Raw genomic sequence first — 18,030 nt, 5'->3', positions numbered from 1 at the left:
AAAACATTCAACAGCACCATGGTATAAAATTATAATAACAAACACATGTTCACCCTCTTGCTAGTCGTGGGGTGTATCCAGAAAGCAGGGTTAACTTACCATCAGATTAACCATGAACTCTGGGTTGCTTAACCCAAAACTTGCTTACTCTGGGTATGTTGGTTCCAAAACACAGTTTAGGACTTAGTTCAATCAACCCGCTGAAAGTAACCCAGAGTTAAGTCACGCTCACCGTAACAACATAAAGGCATTGTCAATGGATCACAGATTTCAATTTAAATGTTTTTAACCAGAAAGTACCCAATACATGTTTTATGATCGACATAGAAGTGTGTGATTACAAAACAGATCAAATTAATTAATTAATTAATACAAACCTATTTTACCCAATTTAAGTCTAATATTGACGGAAAAACATATTTAAAAGCCTGTAAAAATAATCATAGATTTAATATATGATTTTAAATATACTCGTTATGAATATCTTTTGTGGAACATAGAGTGCATAAATCTGTCTTAAGGCTTATTTACAGTTTTTTACGTATGATTGTATTGTGTATACATGAAATGCACTATGATAGCATTCACAACATTGTACTTATTTTACTTCTGCTCCATTGGGTGACCCTGTTTTTAACATTTACTGACTGCTGATAGATGAATGTATGTACCAGAGGCGATTGTAGGGTTAGAGCTTTAGGGGTGCTGAGCACCCAATGAGCTCCGCTGCCACCACCCGCTCTTTTTTCCTACAGAAACCAATAATATGTATATTGTAAAATAGCTTTCATTTTAACATTGGTTCAACTAACTCCAAAATAAAGATTTTTTGGAGACCTTTCAGGCATGAAAATGGGTCAGGTGTGAAAAAGATGAGAAGAATATTACCCCTAGGGTCCGGGAGCATGCTCCCCCTTAGAATTTTTTTAAAATTACTTATTTAAAAGCATCAATCTGGTGAGTTTTCAGATGCATTTTTTGCCAACCTTTTTATTTCTAATTAATGGTGAGCTAGCACATTTTTGCCATTAATGCCATATTAAAGTCTCAGGACCAGTGGCGGATGCAGAACGTGACATATGGGTGGGCATGGATTAAGTCCGGGTGGGCCTGAATCTATGGGTGTCACTTTTGTTTTGAATAAGAAACTATAACAAGTCTATAAAATTCGTCAAAACTTCAGAACACTAATTTAAACAGCATACACACACACCCGAACTGCACGTCACATTTTTGACATTATTGATACTTTAAATTGTAATGCAACGTGACATTTATTAAGCCTTTTTGGTCATAGCCTACAAAAAAGAACCTGCACACAGTGACAGGAAATATAAATGAACCCAAAAAAAAACCTTATACTTTTTTAAATAGCCTATTAAAGTTTTTAAATAAATACGGCTACTAAATGCTTAAAATGAAGCTTCTAACATCATATTCTCTTCATGCAAATCACTAAAAATATATTTTCGTTCTCACATATTTAAGTTAACTTACTAAATAAAAAAAGAAAAAGGGAATTGCTAGAATAATGTTAGACTCTGAGGTTAAACGAAATGACAAATAAAGAAGCATTTAATATACTTTTTGATGAGCACAAGAGCAAGCCTACTCGTGAAGAGCGGAGCCGAGGAGCGCGCATATCAGACGTGAACGAAAGGAATAATGGATTTAATGCTTTCACTTCATTTCCTGACAGTTTCACTTGTTAGTGAGGATAGTAATGGCTAACAATATGACGCCGAATTACATACAACATAATTACCTAATTAAATCTGAGAGAATGCAAACACATTACAATATTTTTTCCTCCGCCCGACGGCCAAGGCGCAGATACATTTTTGTAGCCTGACAGGAATTCGCCATAGCCCGTAATGGACGTCGGGCAAGCGATTTTGCGAGGTTTGTGAAGTAGAAAGTCTTTCTTTAAAGTGAATTTCGTTTTGTATAAATTGTATCTTAATATTAATTAATGTTTGATCAAACAATTGCTTCGATTTAATAAATAAGAAGCAAACCAAGAACGTCTGTGGTGTGGATTGAAGTGAACCCATATTTCCGCAGCCTACACGTCTTTCTGCTTTTAATGCATTTCTTAAATTAATGTCTCAATTACACAGTAGGCTTATAGGTTGTTATGATAGGCTGTTTGTTGCTTAAAAGCAATAGGCTATATTGTATAAAGTGTAGCAATAAACTACCCAGTCTCCGTGGCGTGACTTATAGTGCTGCTATATCCATATATCAAACAACATCACTGTGATCAGATGTTTTCTTTCTATTTTTTACCCCGCTGTCATATTTGTTGTGTGTTTATGTTATTGAGAGGAAAGCGCGCAGCACATATTTATAACGTGTTGTTATTCAAAATACGTTTCCCACTTGCTTGCAAAAAAAGTTTTCAAAGTGATCATGGCTGAAAGCTGCTCAGGAATATTTTTCTCATTATAACGCAACATTCAACTGCTTTAATAGTTTTTAAATAGTTATCAGGCTTACTTATAATTTTACTGTTTTTAACATAACATGCAATAGATAAAATACACCACATAAAGTAGTATACATGTCTAACTATACACAGTAGTATTTTTTTACATTTCTGATTGGGCGGGCCAGCTATCAATCTTAGCTCCGCGCCTGCTCAGGACAAAAGGTGGGCTACACCAGCAGTGTGGGTATGGCTTTATGTGAATATACAGTGTATCGTTTGCCTTTGTCAAAATGACAAATCTCCTAATTTATAACTTTTATGCCTACAACATATGGTAGGTTTATTAATAGTTTGTTAATTTGCAGCTTTTCTTTTAACAGTCCTTTAATTGAACCATTACCTTTACTATATGTCTAAAACAAAACACTTGTGACTCCTGCACTAAGGGTTAAAGACGTTATCACCTTCATATTAGTCTACATGTGACAAACTAAAAAAATATTTAGTGTCTAGTTTGATAGTCAGACAGTTAGTGATTTCACACATAACTTACCGGTAGCCTACTGGTGGTATAACGTTACAGTGATATGTAGTTTGTTTTCACTCTGTTCCAAACGCCATGTTTTCATGACGACTGACCAGAAAAGACGCCCGTGATGTCATGTTTACATGACTCCCGATTGTTAAAATAAGTCTCAAATTAACGATAAATCATACAATAAACTTTAACAACGGAGACACACGTATGCAACTACGCACTGCATGCGTCTTGCGGAAGAACATTGTAACCGGCGCTACTTCTCTCCGTTTAAGTCTATGGACGAGTCACCCAGGTACTGTGCTACTCCGCAGCGCGCGGGTACCCGCCGGACTTAAATAATCCGAAAATAAACACTTATTATACGTGTACCATGGTGATTCATTATAAGACAAAAACACGACTTGAAAGATTGATTCGTGATGTACTCGCTCATTATAAACATAACGTAAACATTTTGTAAGATTTGAACAAAAAAGTTGCATCACAACACTATCTGATTCTCACTCTGCGTGTGTTTCACGCTGAATGACGGACGGGCTAAGCGATGCAGGTACAGAGTAGAAGAGGATGACACCATTTGCTAAGCGGGGAGGTTTTCATTTTCTACCTTATTATATATTTTAAACCACAAACTACGGAGTATGTTTTGGACATTATTTAACCTGGTCAAAGACGAACGAACATTTTAGAATAATTAAATTTCTTGCCCCAAGTTTTAGGGGTGCTGAGCTCCTTTTTAGGGGTGCTGAAGCACCCCTAAAAAGGGGCTAGCCTCGCCCATGGTATGTACCCTCTATTAATTGTAAAGCTTCCTTACAATTCTTGCAGATGTTCAATAATTTTGTGTAATGCTTTTCAGTACACTACACTAAGAATGATCATTCATTTGCATTGGACAATTAGGATCTGCTGTGACAGAAGTGGAGAATAGAAATGTTACATTAGTGCCTATAATAACGTTCTAATGTGTCGTGTAATGTCGGACCGCACCAGTTTACATTGTGTCATTTTTCAGTTAGTGCGGTTCATGTTCACATATGTTATTTTTGCTACCCACTATCACAAAAAACGCGGAAATTCGTGATAATATCACGAAAAAATAATCAAAAAAATACGTGACTATTTAATAAAATTTCGTGAGACTGGGCTGTATTTTTACTGTACACGAAACACGGCACCGTACACCATGTGACAACTGTCATTTGTCTCTGACAGCTCTGACCCCATGACCACCCGACATGTTTCCATGACACAGAAAGCAAAGCTAGCAAGATATTAAGATAAATTATGCCCGTCTTTGCAAAGTTTCTTTGCTTTAACGTGAAATGTTAAAGATTTGAATGTTTAAAAAGTTTTCTTCAAGCTTATTTGTTGTGTCTTTGGTCAGATTTTGTGCCCAAAGTTGTGCCCACTGCAAAAAGAAAAGATACATTTAAAAATAAAAAAAATTGTGTATATTACCAAAATCTATTTTTAAATCTGTGCTTTTTTAGAAGCCCAAATAAAACCAACAATGCCAACCCCAAATATGGGGAACAAAAATAAAGGCATTTGACTCGCACTGTGATGTGACATAAGGAATGCATATGATAAGGGATGCTCTAGTCCAGTGCTTCCTAATCCTGGTCCTCGAGCACACCCTCCCAGAAAGTTTTAGATTTCTCTGTATCTGGATTTTTTTTTTAAATCAAATTTAAGACTTTTAAAATACACTTTGATACCTGTAAAAGCAGAGCCAGTGACTTATTTGACTTATGAAGCAATAACTGGCCAAGGTGTGTGCTTGTACTGGTATTTTTGACCTACATTTCTGTGATTTTGCAACATCTCACTGCTTCTGTGGCCAGGGCTTTTGTTCTACTCATTCTTTGCATTTGCGCTACTTTTTTGCATGATTGTCAGATAAAGACAAAAGGCAAAGCCAAAGAGGCAGTGCATGGCTGACATTGGAAATGTGGCATTTTTTGGCAGCCTGATGTCCGTGATTGCATGATTGGTAGATTTTGAAAGGTCCGTCATTCATTCATCAGCCTCTTAAATGTTTAGCTGAGCTGATTGCACAACAGGCAGGCCAGAACATCTGTCAGGTTACCGGAAAATGTCCAGTTCACCAAAAATAACACGGAACATAACAGAGAACAGTATTCTAATACTACAGCCCTTTAGTGGGTTAACTCTTTCCCCGCCAGCGTTTTTTTTTTTTTAAGTTGCCACACAAAAATGTTATGCCTTCCAGAAAATGTTCTTCTTTAAATATATAAATGAAGAGTTTGGTTCCAAAACGCAATAAATCCATTTTGACAAATTTCTGTAAAAACGTGTTTTCTATAGATGGTTTCATCGGACGCATGTGATACACAAATGCCTTGTCGAAAATAACAAATATTTTGGTTTCCTAGGTAATCTATGTGTTGTTGTTTTGCTTGTTATATAAATAAACTATGTTTAAAGAACTTTGTTGTTATTTATTCTTAGTGGAGTTTACTGGAAGTTCGTGCGGACCGCAACAGCTGCTTGTTTATGTTGTTACTGCTGAAATGGTCTATATCAAGAAAGTGACAAGATGAAAACCACTATTTTTTGTTACAAACTTTCACATCTTTAGGTTATAAAAACATAAAAAATTTAAATCCATAACTTGATTTTCAAAGATTTATTATAAAAACTAATTATTTTCCCACAAAATGCAATAAATCCAAAGTTTTTTTTCCAAAATGCTATAAATCTATTCAATCAATGTATAAATGTGCATTCATCTTTGCCATGATATATATTAATTTAGTTGACTAGTGGTATACACTGATAAAAAATAAACATTAATGGCATTAATCAAAACACTTACTTTGTTATATTAATGACACTGTCATTGCTGCGGTTATACTTGACGCTGTCGCTTAACATTTTTCAAAGCGATCAGCTGTAAAATGTTTTGGTCCTGCTCGATTTTCGTTGACTTTGAGTAAAATAATGGAAAGTTTTTCATAAGATCCCCTGGGGTCAATGTGTTAGAATCACATAAACTTCACAGATGCTGTCAGGAGAACAAGCACCCATCTCCTGAGTGTCTCTCGCGTAAGTTATTGGATGTTGCTGACTTACAATCTTTCCCGTCACAGAAAACCATCAGAGGTTTATCAATGCCATTAAAGTATTATTTTGCTTTTGTTTGTTTGTTGATCATGAAGTACAAAATAGACGAAGAAAACTAGGATTCCGTGTACTCAACGCGCCGCCATTGTTTGTTTACAGTGCGTGCATGGAGGGAATGGTGCGCTGTAATATGTGGAGTGGATTTATTGCGTTCTGTAGAAAAGGAGGAGTGGCGTTTATTGCGTTATGGGAAAAAAGGGAGAAAAAATGATAGAATGACACTGGATTTTGCGTAAAATTAAGAATTTTCTTTTAAATACTGACCTGATATACTGATTTTGGCAGTAACTCATTTTTTTTAAATGGCGTTTATCGCGTTTTGGAACCAAACTCTTTAACCCGTTAATTGGCGAACCTTAAAGCAAACCAGCACAAACCTCAGTTTTTTTGACAATTTTATGTATTAAAAATTATACTATATTGCATTTTTAATTATTACAAATAAATGTAAAATGCTTTAAAAAAATATATTTTCACCTCCAGACACGTTGAAGTGTCTTCTTTAAAACCAAAAATTAACAAAATTAAAACCAAAATTAGGCTTCTAGACCAAAAAAAAAGCCAGAGTTATATTAATTTAAAGGTGTATATCACCTTTTCACCAACCCCCCACTTAAAAAGAGCTGCGCCAGTTAAAGGGTTAAATATATATAATCAAATAAAAGAACAGACCCTCTGCTTTCTAAATAAAACCTCTCAAATATGGGTAGGTTTCTTCAAAAATAATGTTTTTGTGCAAAAAGCTGAATTAATAGCATTTTTGTTAAAGACTTTTGATCGAGATTAGATTCAGAGCGATGATCAAAACATACACAGAGTTCTTACTGTTTACCCTAAAGGGTTGCTTCCAGGTTTTATACTGTAAGTTGTTTAAGAGCACCACCTGGTCATGCCCTACAGTTTACCCAGTAAAAAATCAATTGGATGTAATTTACTGTAAAAGAATGTGTAAACATCATGTTTTGTTTACATTTATGGAAAATAATTTGGAAAAATTTAACATGTTTTTTTATAGTTCTGTAACGTGGGTGCTTTGAAGAAAGCGAAGGAGATTAGAATCCATGTGCAAAAGGTTTATTGTGTAATTTCCCAAAAAGGGCCAGCAAACACATCCAATAAGGGCAAACCACAAACGTAATCCAGAGACAGGCAAAAGATCAGGGCAGGCAGCAAAACAAACAAAATCCAAAAGACAGGCACAGGTCAAAAACAGGCAAACAAGATACAGATTACAGAAAACAGGCAATGGAAGGCTAAGTATTAATCAGCAATGCTATGGTGAACAGGAAGTGACTATATACAAAACAGACAGGAAGTGGGAAGTGAAACATGGCATGATGTATTTCAAAATAAAAGCCGGAACAGAACAGGGTGTCAAAATAAAAGTCCTAATAACAAAAAACACACAGAACACAAGAAAACACAGAACAAAACCTTACAAGTACTCACCTCGCAGATAAGTTTAAGGTCATACGTTTAAGATTAAAGCCTGAATTAAGAAAGAGAAACTTGACAAGCTGCTATAAATACAGTATGTACACATATATAAAAGTGTAACTGTTATGTCATACCTGATATATTTGATCTGTTTTTACCATAGTTAAAGTAGAGGTTTAAGGCTGTGCCTTAGTTTTTTAACAAATAGATAAAGACACAATTTAGCATAAAATGACTTTTATATTGAGAAATCTTACAAAATCTTACTTTTTTCAGTTATGAGGACTGTAAAGATTTTAAAAAAGAAACATTTGCACTAATAACATACAACATATAAATGTGCATAAAAAACACAAAGATAAACATTCAGTGAGTGACTAAGTAAGAGATTTGTAGATTGATTCTTCACTTCCTCTTCATAGATACATTGAGCTGTTGGCAAAAGTTTGGTGTGAGACTTTCTGTTTGTCTGAACACAGAGAATGGAGAAGTACTTGAGAAAGTACTTTATCTTCAAATTACAAATGTATGTCTCCAATCATCTGAAGACTGAAGTTCAAAAATGATTTTGTTCTCTTGCTGCCAGGAAATGATCAGATGCTTGTGTCTTCTGTCTGTACACTTAATACCTGCTGACTTTGAGAGTTGCGAGGAAGTGAAGATGATCTTAAACTCAAATGCTCCTCAATAAAAGCCCCCTCAAACACCAGCAGGAGAGACTTTTTAAGTTTCTTCTTATACTCATCACACATGAACACATAGAGAATGGGGTTCAGACAACTGTTTACATAAACCAGAAAGTCTACAAAAGGAAATGCAGTTTTAAGTTTCTTCATAGCACTGTCACTCCAGTTATACTTCAATGCATTTATTAAACACAAACTGTGAACATGATGAGGAAACCAGCAAATGAAAAAAGCCAGAATCACAGATATGATCCGGTAAGGACGAAACTGTTTTCCTATTTTCAGACGTTTTACTCGCACACCAATGGCTGTGTATGAAGATGCAATGATTATAAAGGGAATTAGAAATCCAACAATGAACCTGTATATAAACTGAGGCATATAGACATTGATTAAATTTTCATCGTTAACTACATACTGAGCAATGCCAACAGGGATGCTGCAGCAGATGGATAAAATCCACACAAATACACAGATGATTCTGGCTTTGACTAAAGTTCGTTTGTTCTGAACCCAAACAACAAACCATGTGCACAGACATCGATCCACACTGATAAGTGTCAAAAAGAAAACACTTGCAAACATATTTAGTGCAAAAACAAAATACAAACATGCCTTCATGTGTTTGTTCAAGGCCGCATGTAAACTACTGTCAAAGGCCAAAACAATTTCGTAAACCAAGAACGTAATAAAAATGATGTCTGCAATTGCCAAGTTGAGAAACCAAATAGAGTTGACTGTTTTCTTCATTTTGTAGCCGGTCACAAAGATGACAAGTCCATTTCCAATGACACCTAAGACTAAGATGACAAAAAATATGCATATCTCGAAGATTTTAATGTTTGATGAGTTTTCTTCTGACTTTGTGTATGTTGTGTCATTGGTCTGATTTTGAGGTCCCAAAGTTGTGCCAACTGCAAAAAAAAAAAAAAATTATGTTGATGATGGTACTATTCACGTATATATTACCTTATTGTATTTTACGAGTTAAATAAATATAAGATAAAGCATATTTGGCATACTTTTAGTCCAAACCCAGATAATTCTCCCCTCTTTAACTGGGATAGATGTACAAGCAGAGAGTAAAACTGTCACAGGACAAATATGAGGGACGGATATAGACACCTCTTTGTGCTGATTGGTTAAATTACATGACCATGCTCCTCCCAAACTTAGTTAAATAAACTTCATTTAATAGTATGTGTGTGTGTGTGTGTGTCCTAGTGCATAATAAGCAGCATTTATACCACGGGTCTGTTGAATGCTGCATTCTGATTGGCTGGGAATGTTCAATGGGTGTTGATTATTTTTCTGTAAACCGCACACCTAACTTGTCAAATGTCTTAAAAATAGGCACCAGTGCAATGTTTGTTGTAACCATGGTATAAGAGGAATAATTGACTCCGGTCCTTTGAATTATTTGGAAAATAATGCACACCTGCGGTGTAACTCCGCTTCGCGTCATGCCGCATTACCACCTTGGTGTGCATTATTTTCTTATAATTCAATGACCCGACGTCAACTCCTTACAAATTTTACATATTTGAAGAGTTTCGTTGCAAAAAGAGTTAAATCCATTTTTTTTTTGGTCAAAAACAGGTTTATTATTTTGTTATCATGTTATTATTTTGTTTTATGGTGCTACTTAGCTGTATTATTTTAAGTTATGATGGTTTACATCAAAACAAACCAACTGCAGTTGAATTGATATTAACTGGAATGCACAACCAAAAAATTAGATTTCTGAAAAATAAAAAAACAGTTATCTCGTTTTGAAACGAAACTCTTCATTTATTTAATAAATACATTTTATTATATCCATATGCCCTGAAAAACAGATCACTTAGAAGGTGATTTCCTAAAATGGTCTCTTTGCAGCTGGAGCCTTTGGACTCCTTTCTTACTTTTAAATGGTAGATTTTCCTCATAAAAAGTTATTTCTAATCAGCCATTATCTTTTTGACACTGGCATTCTGCTTTTCTTTTTCTGCTTTTTCTTTTTTTTCTTTTGCTCTGCCAATGAAAATTGGTACTAAATGTGGCCCAGTCTGTAAAAACCCAGCTAAACTTCTTGTATTTTTATAACTGGAGTTTTTCCTCCTGCGGTAAAAAAAAAATCCCATCCATACATGCTCAGTTTTAAAGAAATCTCTGCCTACATGAAAACGCAAAAACACGCTATCATGCGCTGTCCAGAGCATGCCACACCAGCAGGCGGTGATAATCCCTAATCATAAAGCCACTTTGGCCAATCAGAAGCCTTAATCAGAAACAAAAACCCTAGTTTTACTGTCTACACAACAACACTGCAACCAATGTTTCTTAAAATCCTCACCCTGGCAGGGGTTTTCCAAAATAGTCGGTTTCAGTGACCTGACACTGCGTTTCCGTGTGGACAAACGGCCGAACCACGTAAATAAAGTCACGGTTATGAAAATACCATTGTCCGTGTGGACAAAGCCTTACTGTTTTCTACATAAAATCCTACATAATGTAAAGACCATTCTGTGAAAATACAACCTTGATATCTTCCGGTCTTTATATTGACTAAGATGACAGCAAATATTAAAATTAAAGTGAAATCCAACTGTGATGCAACAAATCTTATCATTATCACCTAACGGATTATTAGGAACACCTGTTCAATTTCTCATTAATGGAATTATCTAATCAACCAATCACATAGCAGTTGTTTCAATGCATTTAGTGGTGTGGTCCTGGTCAACACAATCTCCTGAATATCAAACTGAATGTCAGAATGGGAAAGAAAGGTAATTTAAGCAATTTTGAGCGTGGCATGGTTGTTGGTGCCAGACGCGCCGGTCTGAGTATTTCACAATCTGCTCAGTTACTGGGATTTTCACGCACAACCATTTCTAGGGTTTACAAAGAATGGTGTGAAAAGAAAAAAAACTCTAGTATGCGGCAGTCCTGTGTGCGAAAATGCCTTGTTGATGCTAGAGGTCAGATGAGAATGGGCCGACTGATTCAAGCTGATAGAAGAGCAACTTTGACTGAAATAACCACTCGTTATAACCGAGGTATGCAGCAAAGCATTTGTGAAGCCACAACACGCACAACCTTGAGGCTGATGGGCTACAACAGCAGATGACCTCACCGGGTACCACTCATTTTCACTACAAACAGGAAAAAGAGGCTTCAATTTGCACAAGCTCACCAAAATTGGACAGTTGAAAACTGGTAAATTGTTGCCTGGTCTGATGAGTCTCAATTTCTGTTGAGACATTTATGGTAGAGTCAGATTTTGGCATAAACAGAATGAGAACACGGATCCATCATCCCTTGTTACCACTGTGCACGCTGATGATGGTGTTGTAAGGGTGTGGGGGATGTTTTATTGGCATACTTTAGGCCCCTTAGTGCCAATTGGGGATTGTTAAAATGCCACAGCCTACATGAGCATTGTTTCTGACCATTTCCATCCCTTTATGACCACCATGTACCCATCCTCTGATGGCTACTTCCTGCAGGATAATGCACCATGTCACAAAGCTTAAACCATTTCAAATTGGTTTCTTGAACATGACAATGAGTTCACTGTACTAAAATGGCCCCCACAGTCACCAGATCTCAACCTAATAGAGCATCTTTGGGATGTGGTGGGACGGGAGCTTCGTGCCCTGGATGTGCATCCCACAAATCTCCATCAACCTCAAGATCCTATCCTATCAATATGGGCCAACATATATGTAATATATATATATATATATAAGTGTATTATCTTGATATATTTATCTGTTTTTACCATCGTAAAAGTGGAGGTTTGAAGCTGTGCCTTAGGATTTTTTGTAATAAAAAACCCCCACAAACTGACATTTGTACAGTACTGAGAAAAGTTACAAACAAAGAAAAAACTGAAAAATGTACAGTTTTCTGAATTATGATGAAAATAAAAAACAACATTTACACAAACAGTGTTACAACATACTGGTTGTGTATAACTAAATGAAAAGATGAACATTTCAATTATAATAACATTGTTACAGTTTTTCTCATTTGCTAAGACACACAGCACTGATAAGTAACTGATTTTTATCTTTAACTTTGCATGCAAACGTTTTGACACATTTCCTTTTGTTTCACACATATTTCACAACATTTGTCAAAACATTGACCACAGATATCTTTGAAAGACCCAAACACAGTAAGATTTACAGCTGATAAAAAGTACTTTTGTATAATTATACATCTCTAATGCACCTGTGGGAAACTCCTTTGCACAATTCTTAATTTTTTTTTTCAATTGCTAACAAGCACTGGTCAATACTGAAGCTGCATTTTCAAAACTTTTCACACATTCAGTGAAACAGAAGTCTACAGGAAGCTGTGAATTATTAATATTCATTGCTTTCACAAAAATGCATGCCATGACAACATTTTAAATTATTTTTTTCATGCATACTCAACATGCAATATGTTGAGACATTTCAGACATGACTTCAAAGATGCATTGCCACAGAAGACATCAGATGTGATGAGAGAGGAAGGACTAGAACCCTCACAATAATTTACAAAGAATGAACAACTACACATGTAGTAACTTTTACCTAAGAGTTAAGGTAACTTAAAGTCATGTAAAGACTCTCCTGGCCACTAACAGCGAGTTGTTTGTCTGTGTACTTTGTACCCAGTGTATCTAAGATCTATAAGGAAGTGGAGTTTCATGTCAACCCGTATGCTCTTTAGTAAAGGCTGCCTCAAGCACCATCAGGAGAGACTTTTTAAGTTTTACTTTAAACTTATCACACATAAACACATAGAGAATGGGGTTCAGACAACTGTTTAGATAAACCAGGCAGGTAACAAAAGGTTCTGCAGCTTCAAGATTCCTTCAACAATAATATTTGTAAACAATTTAAAGAAAGAAAATGCTAGCAAACATATTTAACGCCTGAACAAAAGCCACAAATTTACAGAGGAAGTTGCTGCAAGGCCAAACCAACTTGTTGGAAGCATTAACAATTTAGAAAACCAATTACAATAAGCCTAATATAAGCAACTTTCATTTTTTAATTTTTTTATAATTTTATTTTTATTTTTTACTAATCACGCATAAAATACATTTTGTGGTTACCATGTTTTTTTTTTGGTTTTAACTGTAGTAAAACCATGGTTATTATTTGTATGGGAAGAAGAAGCAGCTTCGCCAGTAAACCCACCAAAGAAGAAGAAGAAGCAGTTTGTTGTACTGTATGTGATTTAAGAAGGCCAGTAGTGATGGAGATAAATAAACAGCGACTTTTGTTGCAGTTTGAGTTAAATCACGCCTCAGGTTGGCCCATCTCTGTTCTTACAGTCACAAGCAGAAATGCCTATAAAAAAATGTGATGCAGATATATTTTTACCTGATGGGAGGCTTAGAATGGACGCGTTGTTAGAATTTTGGCGAGGTGTGCGTCTAGCTACGCATAACATGCATTGTCCAGGATATCGCCCCTTGGTGAGGTACACTAACTTACTTAGATTTTACATTAAAATTTTCACAAAATATTTGCGATTGTTTTATTGTAATAAACTTTAATAATAAAAGTCACTTGAGTCAGTATTACTAAATCGCCAAGGAAACTCAGTACAGACCCACTTGTAACCGGCTGATCCGCGTGACTCGAGATTCTCAGAGCCAGAAACATTGCACAATCGCAGACCATGGAACTGAAACACTGCAGAAAACTGCTGTCATAGTAAAGCCAGTAACATTCTCCCAGCGTCAAATTTGTGTAACAACGCTATCCAGTGATTGCTGGAAAGACATAATATATAAATATGAAGTAACTTTCAAATACGAAGTAAAATCATTCACTTGCTTCCCTGTTGACTCGATGAAGTACGAGTAAATGTACAGGTAAGACACCTCTGGCCAATAGGGAGCGTTGTTACACAAATTTGATGCTGGGAGAATAAAAGGGACATGTTTTTATATTGACCAAATTAAATGTGTTAATGTATCTTTCGGGCTCTACACTCAACATGTTTAATCTGAGTGATTTCATAAGTTATTTATGCCTGCCAGCTGTGTACGAACGTTGCTTTGTTCCGCTATTTTGAATGGAAGTCAATGGAAGGTCTAGTTTGTTTTTCCCCCAAAAGTGGGCGTGAACCTGCTCAGAGACATTCTATGACGTTGCGCCGGTTGTGCGTATTGCTATATATGTTAGAGGTCGCACGCCTCTGGAGCAACTAGGGGTTAAGTGTCACAGTTAATTTGAACCCGGGTCTCTCACACCAAAGGCTCATCCACTGTGCGATCAACAATGCCAGCTCTTTAGATAGACCCCCCCCAAAAAAAATGTCCAGCCAAAACAGACTTTCACAAATAGCATCCACCCACCAATGTCTGGTTGTCTTACACAAATCCCTGACGTCTCTTTAGCAGCATTTAATTCACAGGGAAGTACTAGGTCTACTATTACTATTATTTACTATTCTCTGAGGCCAACCCCGCAGATCAAATCATCAGTATATCAGGACACAGTGCGGCTTACATTTGTCAACATCGAAGTGGCTTTTGTATCTGGATGTGTGATCGGATCCCATGCGGGGCTACAGCTGTTTTAGCCACATGATTTGGGGCTGCTGCAGTAACCGCAATCCCGAATAGTACTCACAGTGCTCCAATTGAATGATATCTTACAGGGAGTCCCCACCATTAACAAAAATTCACCATAAACAATTTTTAGGCGGGGGGTTGTGTAGTTGGTAAGTCTCACAATATACAATGTATACAAAATCTACAGTACATTTGATCATAATATGCATAAATACAGTAGTCAAAATTTTAACTGGATCATCAAAATAGTCCTAAAACAAGAACAGGTATTGTTTAAAATTCTTGTTTAACACGTAAGTCTGCTATTATTCAATGTTATCAACAATGGAATTTCCACCGGCAGAACCCGCATAATCTCCGCTTAATCTCCTTCCGTTTCAATGTATATATATATATATATATATATATATATATATATATATATCTCCCAAGGGTTTTTTCCTCCCAGGACTTTTTACTCCTCCGGCTTAAAATCCGGGTTTTTTCTCCTAGGGGGTTTTTCAACCCGGGAAGGCAGCCTTTTTGGGCTTAACTTCTATACGTTACATTAGTAATACGTTTGCTTATAATGTTGAGTTATAGCCGCAGCAAATTTAGCTGCTTGTGCTATCGTGTATTACGTTGTGCTATCTGTCGATTTTCTGTGCTTTCACTGCATCTATTATGTAAAGCTGCTTTGATACAATTACCAAATTGTGAAAAGCGCTATATAAATAAAATTGAATTGAATTGAATTTCATGCTTCTTCACTTTTAATGATGCTCAGACATGATTGTTTATCACAAGGTAGCTCATCACACATTCATGAAGTATACCAAAAATCTGTGATTCAACTTAAGTCACGCTGGACTAGAAATGCCTCTTTAACATTACCACCTGCAGTACAGCAGTGTGGTGTCTTTTGGAGTGCCTTAATAAGCCAGCACAATAGTTACAATGGTGATGCACTGGACACTGTACTGTATTGCAGTCAGCGCTTGAAGCAGGACTCAAAAACAGGAAATAATGCCTTTTCAGTTCAACAAAACAAAATGTTATTACCCATGTTACAGCATATCAAAAATCTGAGTTTGTACTGTAAAACAAACATAAATTGCATGGTTTGACAAATGCGACAAAAAAAAGGTATGAGCAAGAAACAACAAATCTTTTGCATTGAGACAACCAGTCAGTAGGCAGTGTTACCACCTCTGACATTGAGATCAGCCTCACATGCCTGTGCATGCTTGAGATCAGGTTTTGGATAATCTGTTGAGGGATGTCTTGCCATTCGTCCAGCAACGCTGTTTGCAATTCCACATGGGTTCCTGGAGGGACCTGGCGTGCTTGCAGTCTTGATTGTAACTGCTCCAAAATGTGTTCAATGGGGTTCATGTCGGGTGATTGGGATGGCCACTCCATTCTTGAGATGCCCTCCTCCTTCAAGAACTCCGTTACCACTCTTGCTCGCTGTGGGCGGGCGTGGTCATCGATAAGCATGAAATCTGGCCACATTGCACCAGCAGATGGTTGCACAACTGGTCTCAGGATTTCTTTGGCAGGTCATTCTGCCATTTTTGAGGATGACAAGCTCTGTCCTTCCACCCATGGAGATTCCTCCCCCAAACCATGACTGATGACCCAGCAAAACTGTCCTTCTGTACAACATTTTGTGGCAAATTCCTGTCCCCAAGGCGACAGCAGACCCTCATACACCTGTCTAGGAAGTTCACGCAGAACCCTGACTCATCTGTAAAGAGCACTGTGCCCCACTTCTGGCCCTCAAGCCAACTTCATGAAATTGTCTCCTCACAGTCTGAGTGTATAGTCGCATCTCTGTTACATCCTGTGGGTCATTTCATAAGCTGACTGCAAACATGAAACGATTTCTCCGGGCATGCAGGGTCTTGATTTGGTGTTGTGACCCGTTTTCTGCCTCCACTTCACTACCAGACCTTCAAAACCTGTTCTAGGCTCACGAAATAACACTTTGAGATGTCCCCACTTCACTCTGAGCATGCCCCTCGCAGCATCCTAATGGCCCTGTTCAGGATATAATCCTGCAGTCTCACTAAACATGGCATTTTCAATGCTTTCTGACCTCAAGTGAAGCTTACAGAGCCTTAAATCACCTGTGACAGGTCAATTGGTACCTAATGACAAACAATCATGTCTAGAGACTAAAAAGCTGTGAAGGATGACATTTCATTAATGACAACATTGACTAATAACAGGTTTACATGTTATTTTCAAACCAGTGTTGGATCAAAAATGTTTCAGTTCATTTGGCTTTATTCAGTGCTGACTAGTCTTTACACACTAACAATCTCTAAAACGAAATGAAAACATACAACTACACTCTTAAAAATGAAGGCGCTTCGTGATGATGTAGAAGAACCTTTAACATCTGAAGAGCCTTTCTGTTTCACAAAAGATTCCTTGAGGTAAAAAAAGTTTTTTTTTAGATAACAATAAAAAGGTATGAAATAGTTCTTTAAAGAACCTTTAACAAAAAAGTGGTTCTTCTATGGTATCGCTGTGAAGAACCTTTCAAGCACCTTTATTTTTAAAAGTGTATAGCAAACATGTAAATTCTTACCCATTTTCTTTGTCTTTATTTTCTCTCTTTTGTCTTCAGGTAATGTACAGATAGATGTTGTCAAAGCCCACAGCAATGTCTATGTATATTTTTTTTGCTGGTTTCCTCTTATGCAAACAGGAGTTTAGGGGCGGAGTGATGATTTTATAGGAAGATAAATGTTGCTGTAAAAATCGTTTTTGCAAATCATCTTCAACAACAGACAACATTAATATCAAAACAAAATAAATACATTTTTGATCCTAAAATATTTGATCTGTTTTTATTTTAGTGAATGTGGAGGTTTAGTTTATTTTGAATAAGTAAAAGACATGCTTTAGCACAAACTGACCATTGTACTGAGAAAAGTTACAAACGCATAAAAAAAAGTTTTTCAATTATGATGAAGATAACAAAATAGCACTGTTGTCACAAAGAAGACAAGTCCATTTTAATGACACATACGACTAAGATGACAAAAAATATGTATATCTTCCCTACTGAAAAATCCAGCATAAGCTGGTAGCTGGTTTTAGCTCGTTTAAGGTGGCACTAGTTGGTTTATGCTGGTCCTTCCAGGCTGACAAAGCTGGTCATGCTGGTGGGTCTGGTCTTCCAGCCTGACCAGCTAAGTCCAGCTAGACCAGCTTAAAAAGTGAC

General features: G+C 36.6%; 2 protein-coding genes across 2 annotated transcripts in view; one reads left to right on the top strand and one right to left on the bottom strand.

Annotated features, from left to right (window-relative positions):
- The window catches only part of LOC129438894 (C3a anaphylatoxin chemotactic receptor-like), a 391,623-nt gene that overhangs the window by 194,088 nt on the left and 179,505 nt on the right, over positions 1–18,030 (top strand). The gene's annotated exons all lie outside the window — the stretch shown is intronic.
- On the bottom strand, positions 7,846–17,518 carry LOC129438397 (C3a anaphylatoxin chemotactic receptor-like). The gene is made up of 2 exons (XM_055197147.2): positions 17,392–17,518; positions 7,846–9,159 (listed from the first exon to the last, which is right to left on the bottom strand). Exons 1-2 carry the CDS (start codon positions 17,393–17,395, stop codon positions 8,153–8,155), a joined length of 1,011 nt encoding a protein of 336 aa, XP_055053122.2. The 5' UTR covers positions 17,396–17,518; the 3' UTR covers positions 7,846–8,152.

This window comes from Misgurnus anguillicaudatus, chromosome 24, assembly GCF_027580225.2.
Source record: "Misgurnus anguillicaudatus chromosome 24, ASM2758022v2, whole genome shotgun sequence".
Lineage (NCBI taxonomy): Eukaryota > Metazoa > Chordata > Actinopteri > Cypriniformes > Cobitidae > Misgurnus > Misgurnus anguillicaudatus.
Note: the sequence above shows the minus strand (reverse complement) of the source record. Positions and strands in the feature narration are given on the sequence as shown.